Source organism: Ambystoma mexicanum, chromosome 7p, assembly GCF_040938575.1.
Source record: "Ambystoma mexicanum isolate Mex_15411 chromosome 7p, UKY_AmexF1_1, whole genome shotgun sequence".
In the NCBI taxonomy this organism is placed as follows: Eukaryota; Metazoa; Chordata; class Amphibia; order Caudata; family Ambystomatidae; genus Ambystoma; species Ambystoma mexicanum.
In genome coordinates this window covers 190,966,612-190,980,373 of record NC_090939.1, presented here as the reverse complement: position 1 = coordinate 190,980,373, position 13,762 = coordinate 190,966,612, and the positions used below count along the sequence as shown (strand labels likewise).

The 13,762-nt window shown below is 43.8% G+C and overlaps 1 protein-coding gene across 1 annotated transcript in view; it reads left to right on the top strand.

Annotated features, from left to right (window-relative positions):
* Window positions 1-13,762, top strand: part of BACE2 (beta-secretase 2) — a 374,497-nt gene that overhangs the window by 206,887 nt on the left and 153,848 nt on the right. Inside the window, exons 4-5 of the mRNA XM_069636047.1 lie at window positions 6,255-6,374; window positions 12,821-12,955. Coding sequence (XP_069492148.1) covers window positions 6,255-6,374; window positions 12,821-12,955 — 255 coding nt within the window. The remainder of the gene's footprint in view (window positions 1-6,254; window positions 6,375-12,820; window positions 12,956-13,762) is intronic.

Sequence of the window (13,762 nt, the reverse complement as noted above, 5' to 3'; positions counted from 1 at the left end):
GCCTCATAGAAATGGGCTCCAGGGAGAAGTGAGGCCATCTAAAGATCGTCAGCCCCTCCCTCCCCCAACATACCCTGTTTGTCACTTCATAACTTGCGTTACACGAACACATGACAACCATGGTCTGCATCTCTCTGTCAAGTTGTCCGACAATTGCCTGCAGGAAACCTTGTCCTGTCCATGGAATATCACTTTCCTACTCAATATCACAAGTTGTTAGGTGGAAAGTGTATCAAAAGCCCAACATTATTCCCTCTCGAGTCCCCCATACCTACCATGGTCACTGCACCCCCTCCTGTGAGTATGTGTTTTGAATCCCACATACTCTCCTGGAGCATGCACAAGTTCAAAGTAGGAGTGCCTCCCAAGAGTAAGAGCACTCTTATTTCCTAAGACATGTGTCAGTAAACCTTGTCACATCAGAATGAGTGTAGATCAAATTGTTGTCTGGACCCAAAAATAACCCCCCCACACTACAACAAGGTGGTGTGTTTCAAATAACAGCTTATGCACAGAAACCATATGTAGGCATGTGCCCTTGATTGTAGATGTGGGTGGTATGCAAGCCGCTTGTCTTTGTGTCCCTGCAATGCCATTCCTCAATCCCAAATTGTAAGCAACTAGTAGGTTAATACCTCCAACTACTGGCTAAGTAACAGCAACCGAACATAAACTCACTAGTAGCAATAGCGCCAGCCAGCTCAACTGAACTGTCCAAACACTTCTGTGGATACGACTCTGGTACTTGTGATCTCTGAAGCGGTGTACTGTCTCCCAGCTTGATCTTAAATTTGAAACAAAGCATGCGCCGTGTTTTCCCTTTTGCAGCCTTCAAGGGCCAAACCTGCTTCCTTCCAAGGGCCAAAACCTTCCAACGCGACTCCTTCACATCTTGTGTTGCTCTTCATATCCAATCCTTTTCCTAAAAGTACATAAATCGCACTGGTCTCTGCCAATAATATTGTTTTCTTGTATAGCTCTTGATGCCAGACTCGCCTGATACTTTAACTCTTTGAAGCCTGAGGTATATAGGCGATGTTACTTTTACCCCGTTTTCAATGGTTCTTGATTGGTTGACATCGGAAGGATGAAAGTTTGTCTACCCTGTGCTGCATTCAAATTAGCAGGGTGTAGGCTGCCCTCATGTAAGAGATCAATATTGTACTTGTGTAGCTGATTTGAGAGTTTCAACGACAACTGTGTGAGCCCTTTACAGCGTTGGTCCTTGAGGCATTTTTTTTCATGGTTAAGGGCATCGTTTTAAGGTGGTCTGCAGGGTTCCCTTTCTCACTGTCTTATGTTTGTTCTTCCTAAGATCATGTTCGTACTCCAAGAGCTTGTAACAGTTGCGATGGAAGTGGTGCAGGTCGCCCTGTAGATAAGTGGTATATCTGCCACTTTTACTCCCTGAAAATAGGGAATTGCTCCCAGAAAATAAATATAGCGTGTAAAAATACTCCCTACAAAAATGGGAAACTGAAATATCAGAGCATGCCCCCCTGCTTTCATCCACAGCTCCATGGATGTTTGGACAAGTGGTAAATGTAGTGCCACACGAAGACGTCTACTATTATAACTTTCAACCCAAAAGAAAACGAAAAAGAACTATCGCCAGCAAATCTGGAAAAAGAATGGAATAAACTGAAAGAAGGTCAAAAATGGAGGTGGATCTCTAAAGTTCTCAATCAGAGTGATTCCATTTAGCAAACCAAGACCAAAGGACCAGAAGCTGCACCAAAAAAGGAAAGGGGAAGAAGACCATCTCTCTGAAGTTTGCTTCCTGGAACACCAGAGGATTCACCCATCTGCTAAACCAAAGTGACGTACATCTAGGAGACTTTGATGTTATCTGTCTTCAAGAGACATGGCTAAGAGATCTGCCAACCATGGACCGCTATGAAATATACCTTTCCCCAGCAGTAAAAGGACTTTCAGGTAGACCCTCATCAGGCCTTTTGACAATGCTGCGTTCAAGCAAAGATTTACAAGTGACAAAAATATTAGAATCCTCTTTTGTTACTATTGAATTGGGAAGGAAGAAACCAGAAAACTTCAACTCTGAAGTCGGAGGACATCTTAATAATCAATACTTATTGGAATGGAATCCTCTCGCAATAAGTGACGATCACTTCCTAAAACAAATAAACCACATCTTTGCGAAAATTGACTCGGAACACCAACTTAGTCACCTGATCATATGCAGAGACCTCCATCTGGAATACCCAAAATTCCAAGGCTCAACCAAAATCGATCCTCAAAAACTCCAGCAAAAAAGAGGATTAAAATGGGACAAACTAATGAAAGCAAGATCCCTACAAAACCTTCACTTCATGATCGAGGAAGATGCCATCCCGATACCAACTTGGGGGGGGGGGGAGGGGAAAGGACCTTTCCGCAGCTACCTTAGATCACATCTTTGTTAGTCCGGAATTCTCAACTCATATCACGAACTTTCGGGTCACTCGCACCAAGAACAGTGACCATAACCTGCTTGAGTTAGGAAGGAAATCCCAACAGGAAATAAGGGAATCGATGAAAATGGAGATCAAAGAATCAAGCGGAAGAATAAGACTAAAAGTAAAACCAGAAGATATAACTGCACCCATCATAAAATACACGGAAAGAAACAATAATGAAAGAGAAAAAAGCTGACTACGACCAATGCTTAAACATCTATAAACAAAGAGCTAACACTTCAACAAACAAGGGAAGTGAGCACACTCACAACTATGACAAGCTATTGGTGGTTGAACAGAAAAAGCTAAGAAAAGCGCAAAGACTGGCAAAAAAGACTAAAGATGAAAAAAAAATGTGGAAACAGCTCTGAAAGCAAAAAAACAGTATAAAAACTGGTTAAGCTCGCGCAGAGCCACAATGGTCCAAGCAGATGCAGAGCAGATGTTGAGCTTAATGAATGGACGTAACTCGAGGGATTTCTGGTCACTTAACTACGAACACTCCTAGAAACGTAATCCATAACGGCGTAGGTGAAGGCAAGTGGATTGATCACTTCACCAACCTCTACAAAAATCCCAACAAAGAGATGAAGATCTTAAACTACAGAACGGAAGTAAAATGGGCCCTCCCTAATGATATACCTTCAATCATAACAAGAATCAAACGGCTGAACACCTCTAGAGCACCCAGCCCAGATGGTCTGACGAATGCCCATCTAAAGGAATCTCCTCAAAACTGGGCACTATTTATCAGCAAAGTATTCGATACCATCGTAGAAACAAAATTGATTCCTAAATCTTGGAAAAAGGCTATAATAGTCCCAGTTTACAAGAACGGTCCAAGGCAAAACCCAAAGAACTATAGACCAATAGCGTTGTTGGACCTTATTGGGAAAGTATATGGTTCAACCTTGCTGGAGATGTTCCAGAAATGGGCAACTGAAAATGAACTAATGGATCCTTTTCAATCGGGCTTTGTAAGGAATGCAGGAACATTGGCCAATATACTCTTGATCAACATCTTGAAAAGCAAAACCAAAGAAGGTAAACCGGGCATATACATGGCATTCATTGACCTGGTTCAAGCATTTGACCAGGTCAATAGGGAGCGTCTCTGGGAAAAACTAGAAACTAAAGGATGCCCTGGCAACATACTGGAGAAAATTCAAGCACTCTACACAGAGATGTCTCTATCCGTCTGAACCAACTGGGCATGCTATCAACCCCCATAGAAACCGCAAGAGGGGTTAAGCAGGGCTGCCCCATGGCCCCAACGTTATTTAACGCCTACTTGTGGGATTTCAAAGATTCTGAGACTGAAGTTAGATCATACCCTCCAAAATTGGGTGGGGTTGCAGTGTCTCGCCTACTGTACGCGGATGATCTAATTTTATTAGATCAAACGCTGATAGGATTACAAAGACAACTAGAGAACCTGAGCAGATACGTGGAAAAAAATAACCTAGAGATCAATAAGAGCAAGACTAAAATCATGACGCTACAAAAAAGCAATACCCCTAACATTCCGTTTACTTGGCACTTGGAAGGTGCAAAGATTCAGACGGTACTGGAGTGATCTTCAGCAACAATCAAACAGAAATTATTATGCAGCTCTACCTTTGGGAAAGAATGAAGAACTTAACGTCCCAAGCAAAGATCATTGAAAGGAAATTCTGCCAGTATTCACTTAAACCGATTATACAATTCTATCGAAGTAAAGTGATTCCATCATTAACATACGGTGCAGAGTCCTTCTTTAACATCCCAGGAGCATTATGGACTAAGCTGGAAAGTAATTTCTGGAGACAGATATTGAGCCTTCCCTTCTTATTAAAGGCATAGGTCTAGAAGATGGAACTATGCATTTTATCCCTACAAGGCATCGTATCAAGGAATGAACTGATGTTGTACAGGAAAGTGATTATTCCGGAGCGCTCTAACATCTTTGATATCATCCATAAAGAAGTCTTTGGAACAAACTCCAATACCTTTAAAAAGCTGGCGTCAGAAAATAACTTCCTTATTGGAAGAAATAGGTTCTTCAGAAGAAGAGCTAATGCACAATCCAACAAAAGTAACAACAAGACTAGAAACCATGGATTGGATAAAGACTCAAGACACAGCGGGATCGTACAAATTAGTGGCGCATGTAACACCGATAAGCAGAAAGCTAAACGATACAAGACCCTACTTTCCCAAATAGACAACATTGTCAAACATGTTTGAGAGCACGCCTCAATATTTTGCCGACTAAAGATATAAGATCTATTAGAGGAATGTCATCTACCGATAACTGCCGCTTCTGCCAGGAAAAAGTGTTTAAAGAAACATTAAGACACATTCTCTTCAACTGTAAAGGTTTGACTGAACTAAGAAACACACATATGTTACGTATGTTCCAAGGCTCTCTGTTCTACGAAGAACAGGAATGGTGGAAACGCTTAATGGAGGGAGAAGGTACAAAGGAAATAATTGCAGTGACACAATTTTTGCAACACATTGACTTTGGAAAACCCTGAACCAGAAAGAAGATCTATAAAAACCTAACTAAGGAAAGAAGAACTAAGCAGGGGGACTAAGGACTAGACCCAAACAATTTGTAAAAGAAAGTGTGCAAACATTTTTTAAATCAAATAAAACAAAAAAATAAAAAAAAATAACCAGTTGATATGAAGAGGTAAGCATGTTCCTTTTTATTGGCATGAATAACTAAACGCAAAGAAATATATTTTTTTAAAAACATTTCTGTTTTACAGGTGAAACGGTTTTACTTGATAATTACATACTCCCACTGGGAATGCAACATACTTTTTTGCCTCCCTTTTAAAATTTACTCCCAACTTTAAAAAATAGTGAGTAAAATTCTCCTACTTCTAAATCTTATCTGGAGCACTGGGTGCAGGTAGAATCTTGTAAGCTAAAATCTAAATAATTTACAATAGGAGCATCCACTGGATCAACAGGCAATTTCGGTCATGGCCTCTAGATGCAGCTTTGTCAGGTTTCCCATGGTGCTGCGCGAGAATGCCATTCTAGTCCTTTTTTTCTTGGAATTCTGGGATTTGTAGTTCATTTCAATGGGGAAAGATAAAACTACAAGCCCCACAATCCAAAGGGAGCGGGAACAGCATGCAGCGGCCTTCTCATGCATGACCACGAGAAACGTCAAAGCCCTGCAGTCATGTGACTGTTTTTTTTCATACAGCATGGATGTAGAGCAGCCAGCAAACATGCAAATCATTGCCCTAACATGTAATTGTAGTAGCAACTAATCTGACCTTGTGTGGTGGGCATTTTCTCATTGTACTGCATGCTTAGTTTAAATAGATTGATGCCTGGATTCAATGCAAGGTCCTGCTCTCCATGCTGGGGTTGGGTAGGTCTCTTGTGCTAGATACAGGCCTGCCAAAGAGGCCGGAAGTGCGACGGTCGAATGGAGGGATAGGAAAGCATTCTGTTTGGGGGCGTGAGGGGTATTTTATTTTTTTTATTGACCTTTCACTCGTCTGATGGTTGTATTTCCTTGTTTGAGCAACACAAACGACCCCCTTTTTTTTTTTAAGGCACTGCTTAAAGCCCAGCCCTAACCAGAAAATTGGGTAAAAAGGAAGGTTTGGTCAGACTAGGCCTACTACACCCAGCCAAATGCTCCCGTTGTTGCTTCATGATGTTACTTGTAACTTGATAATGGCTTTCTGTGATCCTGGCAAAGTTTCATGAATCTTCAATGGGCACACTGCATATCCTTCCGGTTGCTCATATTCACAAAGAGCTTAACTTCTGCTTTCCACTTTACAGCCATCAAGTTCTGTGCTGACCTTCTTCGATTCGCTTGTGAGTCAGAAACAAATCCCCAACATCTTTTCGCTCCAGATGTGTGGGGCCGGTCAAGCATCGTCCGAAAGTGGAGGGAGCCTTGTAAGTATCTTCCAACTTTGGTCTTTCAACTAGAATGAATTGTGTAATGCAAATGGACAACAGACTTCTGACAGGCATGTGTATATATGTATATGTATATGTGTATGTGTATATATATATATATATATATATATATATATATGTGTGGTTGGTGCTGTCCTAGTGCAGTTACTCTGTAGTGCACCAGACCATGAAGTATTTAATTATTTCACCCCCCCCCCCCAGCCCCTTTCATAACACTCTAGAAACAATGGATTTGAAAAGCATGCATTTGGAAATGTTTTATAAAGTGTACCGAGTGAACCAATTAGAAAAAATGTGGATGGGAGAGTTGGGGGCTCAAGTCGAGGGTACACGCGGGTGGACGGCGTCAACCCACTTTTTTCATAGGGTGTGTGCCGTGCCGTCCCTGTGTAAAACGAGAAGCATTGACCGTCTTTTTTGAACTTAAGAACTGACGCCGTCCTCGCCTCTGTACTTGAACCGCAGTCGCTGGTTTCGCAGGCTGGGCATTTCAACACTACCAGATACACTGATGAACACGAACAAACAACTAAAGATGAAATGTCACATTTCGGGACTATATGACCCAGGGAAAACATTGTTATTGATTCTTGGAGTTTAAATCGTGCACACCTTTTAACGTTTTCACAACACTATCAGAAGAAAATGTCCTCTCTTGTTTTTTTCTGTATTGTGATTTTAGGAAAGGCATATGCCATTCGTCCTGTACAATGTGTGTGGTTATGTCAAACCAACTGAATGAACTTTGCATATTTCACCTTGATATGCGCATTTTTTGTGATGTCACAACCCATTGTGTATGTTAATGAGTCCCCCCACTTTTTTTGGGACTTAAACCCAGGGCATAGTAGATAACTTGGAATGGTTTTGAAAAGTGTACATTTGTTCAAAGGCCCTAGTGAGCGGTCTAAACCTTTCACCCAATGCTTGTTGGCAGTCACCAGCCCTGCTGGTGTCCTTGGCAATCCGCCTCCAGAAGTTAAGATGGAAATGGGTCGAGACGTAAGTGTAGAGCTCTTAGTCCATCAGGTCACCTCCTACAAATCCCAGCCACCACCTCGGAATCCGCTGCATTTCACTATCGAAAATTAAAATCGATGTGTGGGGCTTTGTAGTTTATTTAATGTTAAGCGATCTTGGAAAAGCGCACCTTTGTCAATTTTTGGCAGGTTTCCAAGATGTGTTTTCAGTTTAAAAGTAGATTTAGAGGAGGGCATTGTTTGTGTGTTTTGAATGAGCGACATGTGTGAATCTCGGCCTCCTGATCAGTGCAGGATGGAAGTATCAAGTCTGGAGTACCAGTATGGGTCTATGTGGTTTATGGTAGTGGTAACCTTTGGGTGTATGTTTTATCTGTGGGGGAGGGAACAATCTATTGGATGAAAGCCCTAGGACACTGAGAGCTGAGGGTCTGGACGGGGCTCGGTGTTGTTTGTTGGGGTGAATGATGCGGGCTAGGGCGGTCTGTATAACCTGTAAGGGTGCTGTTGGGTAGATTGAGGGGTGCGCCATTCACTAAGAAAAGAGACTGTTTTAGGACTCCTTTCATCTGTCTTTAGACTAGGCTTATTGGGTATAGTGCAAGCCTGCTGTTTGACTGAAACCAGATGTCCTGATATGTTCTTTCTTGGACTGAGGAGTTCTCGCGTGGTTTTTGCTTCTGTTGTGAGGATTCTGGTGTGGCAGTGGTGTCCTGAATTTGGCTCCCCACATCCTTGGTTAGCTGCTGTGCCTAGATGTGCTGCGCTTGTTGGGGAGGCTGACCTGAAAGGGTCTGGTCTCGGTTTCGCCTTGGTTGTTGAGGTTGGTGTTCTGGCTGAACTTTGGGCTCAAGGTCACGATGGCTGGTATGTTAGCCTCTGGGATCTAGCATTTGTGATTTGCAAGTCTGACCTGGTTTCGTCTGAGTGATTTTTAGTGTCCAGGATTTGGGTGGCTGGTGGGATGGGGAGCTGTGAATGGCCCGACTTAGATTGCAGTGCTAGTTTGTCTGCAGTGTTGTGAACCGCCAGGTTAAGAGATTTACTGAAGCCTAAGTTGCCTTCCGAAAATCTTGATAAAACGGAACTTCCTCTTCTTTTTGAGGTTGTTTCAGATTGATACTAAGGTACATTTTAATTGTTTATTTGTAAAGTGCTTATACGCAGGTTATGTTGGAGGAGCAAAACATTTTAACTGGCTCAAAGTGGCTTAAGTTCTCAATGGTCGATTCCGGCGCATTCCTGTGGAAAGCATGGTGGGAGATGCATAGGGGTTTTAGTTGTATCCTGCATTGACTTGAACCAGTGGAAGGTTTTTGAGGCTTGTGGGGGATGTCTTTCCTTCTTTGGCATTTTAAGAGTCGTCTCGCTTCGGCATGCTTTTTGGTGGTTTAGCAGATATTCTTGGAGGTCAAAGTAGGCTGTTGACTTAGCCAAGCCTGGAAGACACTAGAAGTAAGCTACGGTTCCGGAGTCCAGGCAGCTTCATTTGCTCTAAAGAGGACCATCGCTCCAACCTTGCGGTCCACTGCTGGCAACCTCCCATCTCACGTCTTTGAATTGTGAGTTCGTGTGAAGGAATGGTGCCAAGGGTTTCTAGAAAGGGAACATGTCAGCTGCCATTGGTGCCAATTCCTGGATGTCTCATGACCTGCAGCTGTCCTGTTGACCCCGGGCACCTCTACTGATCCAGAGATTCTGCAGACAGTGCACAGCCCTAGCCCCTATGCTCATTGACTTGAGTGGTGGCCTCCACCACCTATGGAGACGATCTGGGGTTTAGCTATTGTTTCGAGGATTCTTGTAACAATCCAGTTTTAAGCGGGGCTTGGAGGGGGTATATGTGGCAGCCATAGAATTTTCCCAGCCACAAGTCCTGACATTTTGAGAAATACTTTCTGAAGGAACAACTTTCAGTAATATTCAACAGTGGCCTGCTCACAACCGAGCATTGCAGATCCCACAAGATATATATGTATCTGGTAAACCGTGATTTTTAGTTGCATTCTGGGACTTGTAGTCATGCGTTTCTTATTGGAACATCGGAACTACAAGTTCCTAAAAGCAAAGAAAAAATAATTGACCAAGCCAACAGGCCCTGTTTTAAAACTTTTTAGATTGACATATAGGTAGCCTTTTCTTATATATTTAATCGAACCCCTCATTTGCTTACTCAAATCACATCCGAATCCATCTGACGATATTGCGCACCACAAGACAGCCGGTTGTTTAAGAACTAATGATTTGCTTTCTCTTGCGTATTTTATTGTGTTGGAGCAAGAAACGCTTTAGAAATTGGAGATCTGATACCTGCAAGAGTTTACCTGAGTGTGAGAGTATCATCGCACAGTGTGTCTTTATGTCCTCCCCTTGGGGGCTGGTATGGAATAGTTTGACATCAAGGCAAGGTGTTCATGTTTCACAGGTGATGCACAGAACACTTTCTTCACTTCCTCCTAATGCAAAGCAGATGGGTAGAAGGATTTGTGAAAAGGTTGGACAGGGCTTGAAGTGGGCTGGGGCTAGCTGGGGCCGAGCCACGGGTGTCTCATGAAACTCATCGAGCCAAGGCTCCCTCGACGCCCTCCATCCCTGATGTTACAATTAGCTCTTTATCACGTGGGCTTCAGGTTAGCACCGTCCGTAAATCGGGTCTATTTAAACTCAAAATGCTCAGGAAGGGGATTCCCTTCCTACCTCGGCATCATCAGGGTCTCGTGATTGCCACGGCTTTCTCGGGAGTCCTCAATTACTGCAACGCAGTCTTCCTTGCCGTGCCCAAATACCACGTCGGCAGGCTCCAGATTATCAAACTCTGCAGCTCTCGGTTGGTCATGGGCTTACCTTGTTTCTCCCACGCATCGCCTATCTTGATCCAGCTTCACTGGTTGCCTGTTGCGTGTCGTACCCAGTTTAAGACCCTTTGCCTGACACATTGCACAGGCAGGGAGCAGTCATTCTTCAGAAAAATATTTTGGTGTACATTCCTACTAGGGTTTTTTGCTCCGCTAACTTGGGCCTCCTGGTGGTCCCCCCGTTTAGGAAGACGACGGTGGGCGGCCAAGCTTTCTCCGTGGCTGCCTCCTGCCCGTGGAACCCTCTCCCTCAGATTAACTGAGGATGCCCTTCTTTTTCGGAAACTGCTGACATTCCTTTTCCCTCACTGATCTGGTCTGGCTTTTCATTCCTCTTCCTGTAGGTTTTTCTTCTCTCTCACCACCATGATAACTCCGGGGGATACTTAAGACTAACATACCACCATTAAACAAACAGTGAGGAAAGGCACTTTTTTTGTTTTTTTTGTTTTACTGTCCCGTACTGGGGATTCGGACCAGAGACCTGCCGGTGACAAGCCATTGTCACATCTCACTGTGCTATTTCAGAGATGCTGGATTTCTTCTGTTTGTAATAGACTGCTTGACACACACAGCCCGCAACAGCTTTCACAAGTGCAGCTAATCCTCTCCATTTCTCCCCCTCCCCCTGCTGCGACCCGCTTCTGATCTTTTTCACACGGCTCCCTGTCGCTGGTATTCGCCCACTTGACAGTAAAGTATTCTCAATGCAGGTCCCCATATCTGCTGAAGGAGCTCTTGAGCTCTACAGTGTTATTGACCCTCCTTGGGACAATATTAGGCTAACGCCAGATATGGTTTCACTTTTCGATCCAGACACAGTTGCACAGACCGACACCAGCTAGCTTGCTTGCTCCCTCGCGCTTGTTCACTCTCGTTGCACGCGCAGGCCCCTTCACTTGCCCTCTCGTTGCACACACAGGCCCTTTCACTTGCTTGCTCGTTGGACACGCTGGCCCGATCACACTGTCACGCAATCTCACCCACACTAAAACTTCCAAACCCATGCACTGCCACATGTTTAATCCCACACAAACCAGTCATAGGCGCTCTTGCTTGCAGGTCGGATGCACCCATCCTCGAGCACTATTGAAACCCCCTTAACTTATTAAAGGCTGCCACCCACCTTGGGATCCCTCACCACGATCTATGCACTGGTACTTGCCTAGGCAAGCCTGGTACAATAACACTGACCCTGAGGGTCTTGGCATCCTTGGTGGCTAAATACTACTTTCCTAGATTAGTGCTAATCACGAAAAAATAAATCGCTTTGGTAAAAGGCTACCATGCAAGAGCAATGGAGGAGGTTTGCCATTGTGATATGCAGAGAATGGTTGCCTCTGCACCGTGGTCGACAGCTTTGTGTTTTCCATAGTAGGCAGCTGCATGGACTGTCCTTGGTCAGTTATGACAGTAACCCATTCTTTGTGGGGTTAATGGAGGGTGAACAGCGGGTGCATCCAATATGTCTAGTAGCTTTGCCAAAGAGATGCCTGGGTCTAGGACTGGGGACACTGCTTCTGCCATTAATAATGTTCCGTGGTACTGTAAAACAGTACTCTCTCATTTTCTGTCTTATGGAAGTGCTCAATAAGGCACGAAACATGTGTTGATTAAACCAATGTTTAACCTGGCACAATAAAATCACACTTTGACAAGATCATGCTATCAGGACTCCATTGCTTAGTCAAAGACCAAAACCCACTAGAAACACATACTTGATTTGCAGCCTGTCCACTCTCCAGAATTAGGAGTAGGACATTTGGTCTTGCAGCATGGCATTTTGTAGGATGGCCCTGTTGTAGAGTGAACAAGGACAGTTCCCCCTTAAAACAAGGAACGACCTTAAATTAGGGGCGTAAGAATATGGCGCGGGGATGAGGGAGGAAGAGGAGGAACTACCAGAGTGTGGGATCAGAGGCATGTAGAGGAAGACTAAAGAGGATTATAATGTCAGTTGGCTCCGTCTCCTTCGTTGGGTATTCATCCCAGCAGCTGAGTGCTGCCCTGCGCATCCCCTTACTCACTGGTCCAACCAACGGCCATATCGGGTCTTACTGTTTAGTTCCATTTTCAACATAAGCAGAACATGTCATCTGACAATTATGCAACTTTAAAGGGCAATCTGAAAATTCGGTTCACGCTTCTGTCGCAATCAAACATGACCTTTTCACGACAATAATTAGCGTTTTGAAGCACATCAGCACACGTCAGTGGTGCAGTTGGCAGCATTTGCTACGTGTTAAAGCTAAATGGGCTGAGAGGATAGCCCCGGGGCAACGTGTTATGGCTCGGAAGCAACGCAGACCAACCCAGGGTCCAATCCCGGTGCCGCACGTAATAAAAAAAATGGCATTGCCTTAACTGTCTATCAAGGTATTTTTATCTTCAATAATTGAGCACCTTTTTAGAAATGCTATCTTCTCGTAAAAGATTGTTTTTCTTTGTAAAAGCTGCATTAGTGCATTGAGCGCAAACTGTTAATGCGAATGTAAAAGAAAAACTAGCTCACTGTTCTTAAAAAAAATAAATAAATGTATGATCTGTGTTGTAAATTCCTTGTTTTTTTGACGATCTGCTTCTTTAGGTAATGGGTGGAATCGAACCGAGCTTGTATACCGGCGATATCTGGTATACACCAATAACCGAAGAATGGTATTACCAGGTTGAAGTGCTCAAACTGGAAGTTGGGGGATTGAACCTGGATCTCGACTGCAGAGAGGTATTTAAAATGGGTTTTGGTCTTTGTTAGTCCATACATGGCATGTACATTTTTTCATATTGATCAACAGTTCTATTGACCCTCCTGATCAATAAGCCTTTCTTTGCCTTGTCCATGTTGTCAAGAACGTTGTTTAAAAATAAATTCTGAGCTGTGCATTTATTTTAATTGTGAACATTTGAGGTTAGTGGTCCCTGCTTGCCATCTTCCTAAAACAACCGGTCTTCAGATTTTGCAATTTTAAAACAACCATGTGATTGGGGTGTTCATCCTCCCTTATAGTTCTGGTAGTGTTTATGTGGGAAGAGGCACATACATATATGTGATCACTCCTTCTCCTTGACCTCTCCGCTGCATTTGATTTGGTTAACCACCAAATACTCTGCCAACATCTCAAATCCGCGGCCCACTTCTCAGACTCTGCCAATGCCTGGATCCACTCATTCCTAAGTAATGGGTCCATGCGGGTCTTCTCATCCACAGCATCGGCAGACCCTTCTCCTATCCTTTGCGGCGTCCCTCAAGGCTCTTGCGTGTCGCCTACGCTTTACGTGTTCACCAAACCCCTTTTTGATGTGCTCGATTATCTGGGTGTCTCATATACTAACTATGCAGATGACACCCAGATACTCATCCCCATCACTGGTGATTACACAGATGACACTAAATCCTTGAATTATGTCTATCTAGTCATCCAGGCCTAGATGGCGCAACACGAACTTTGCTCAAACGTACAGCCTAATCATGCCCAAATTTAAACTCCAAAAAGCAGGCGGTGTGAGCTTCCGTGTCCTAGCCTCCAAACTT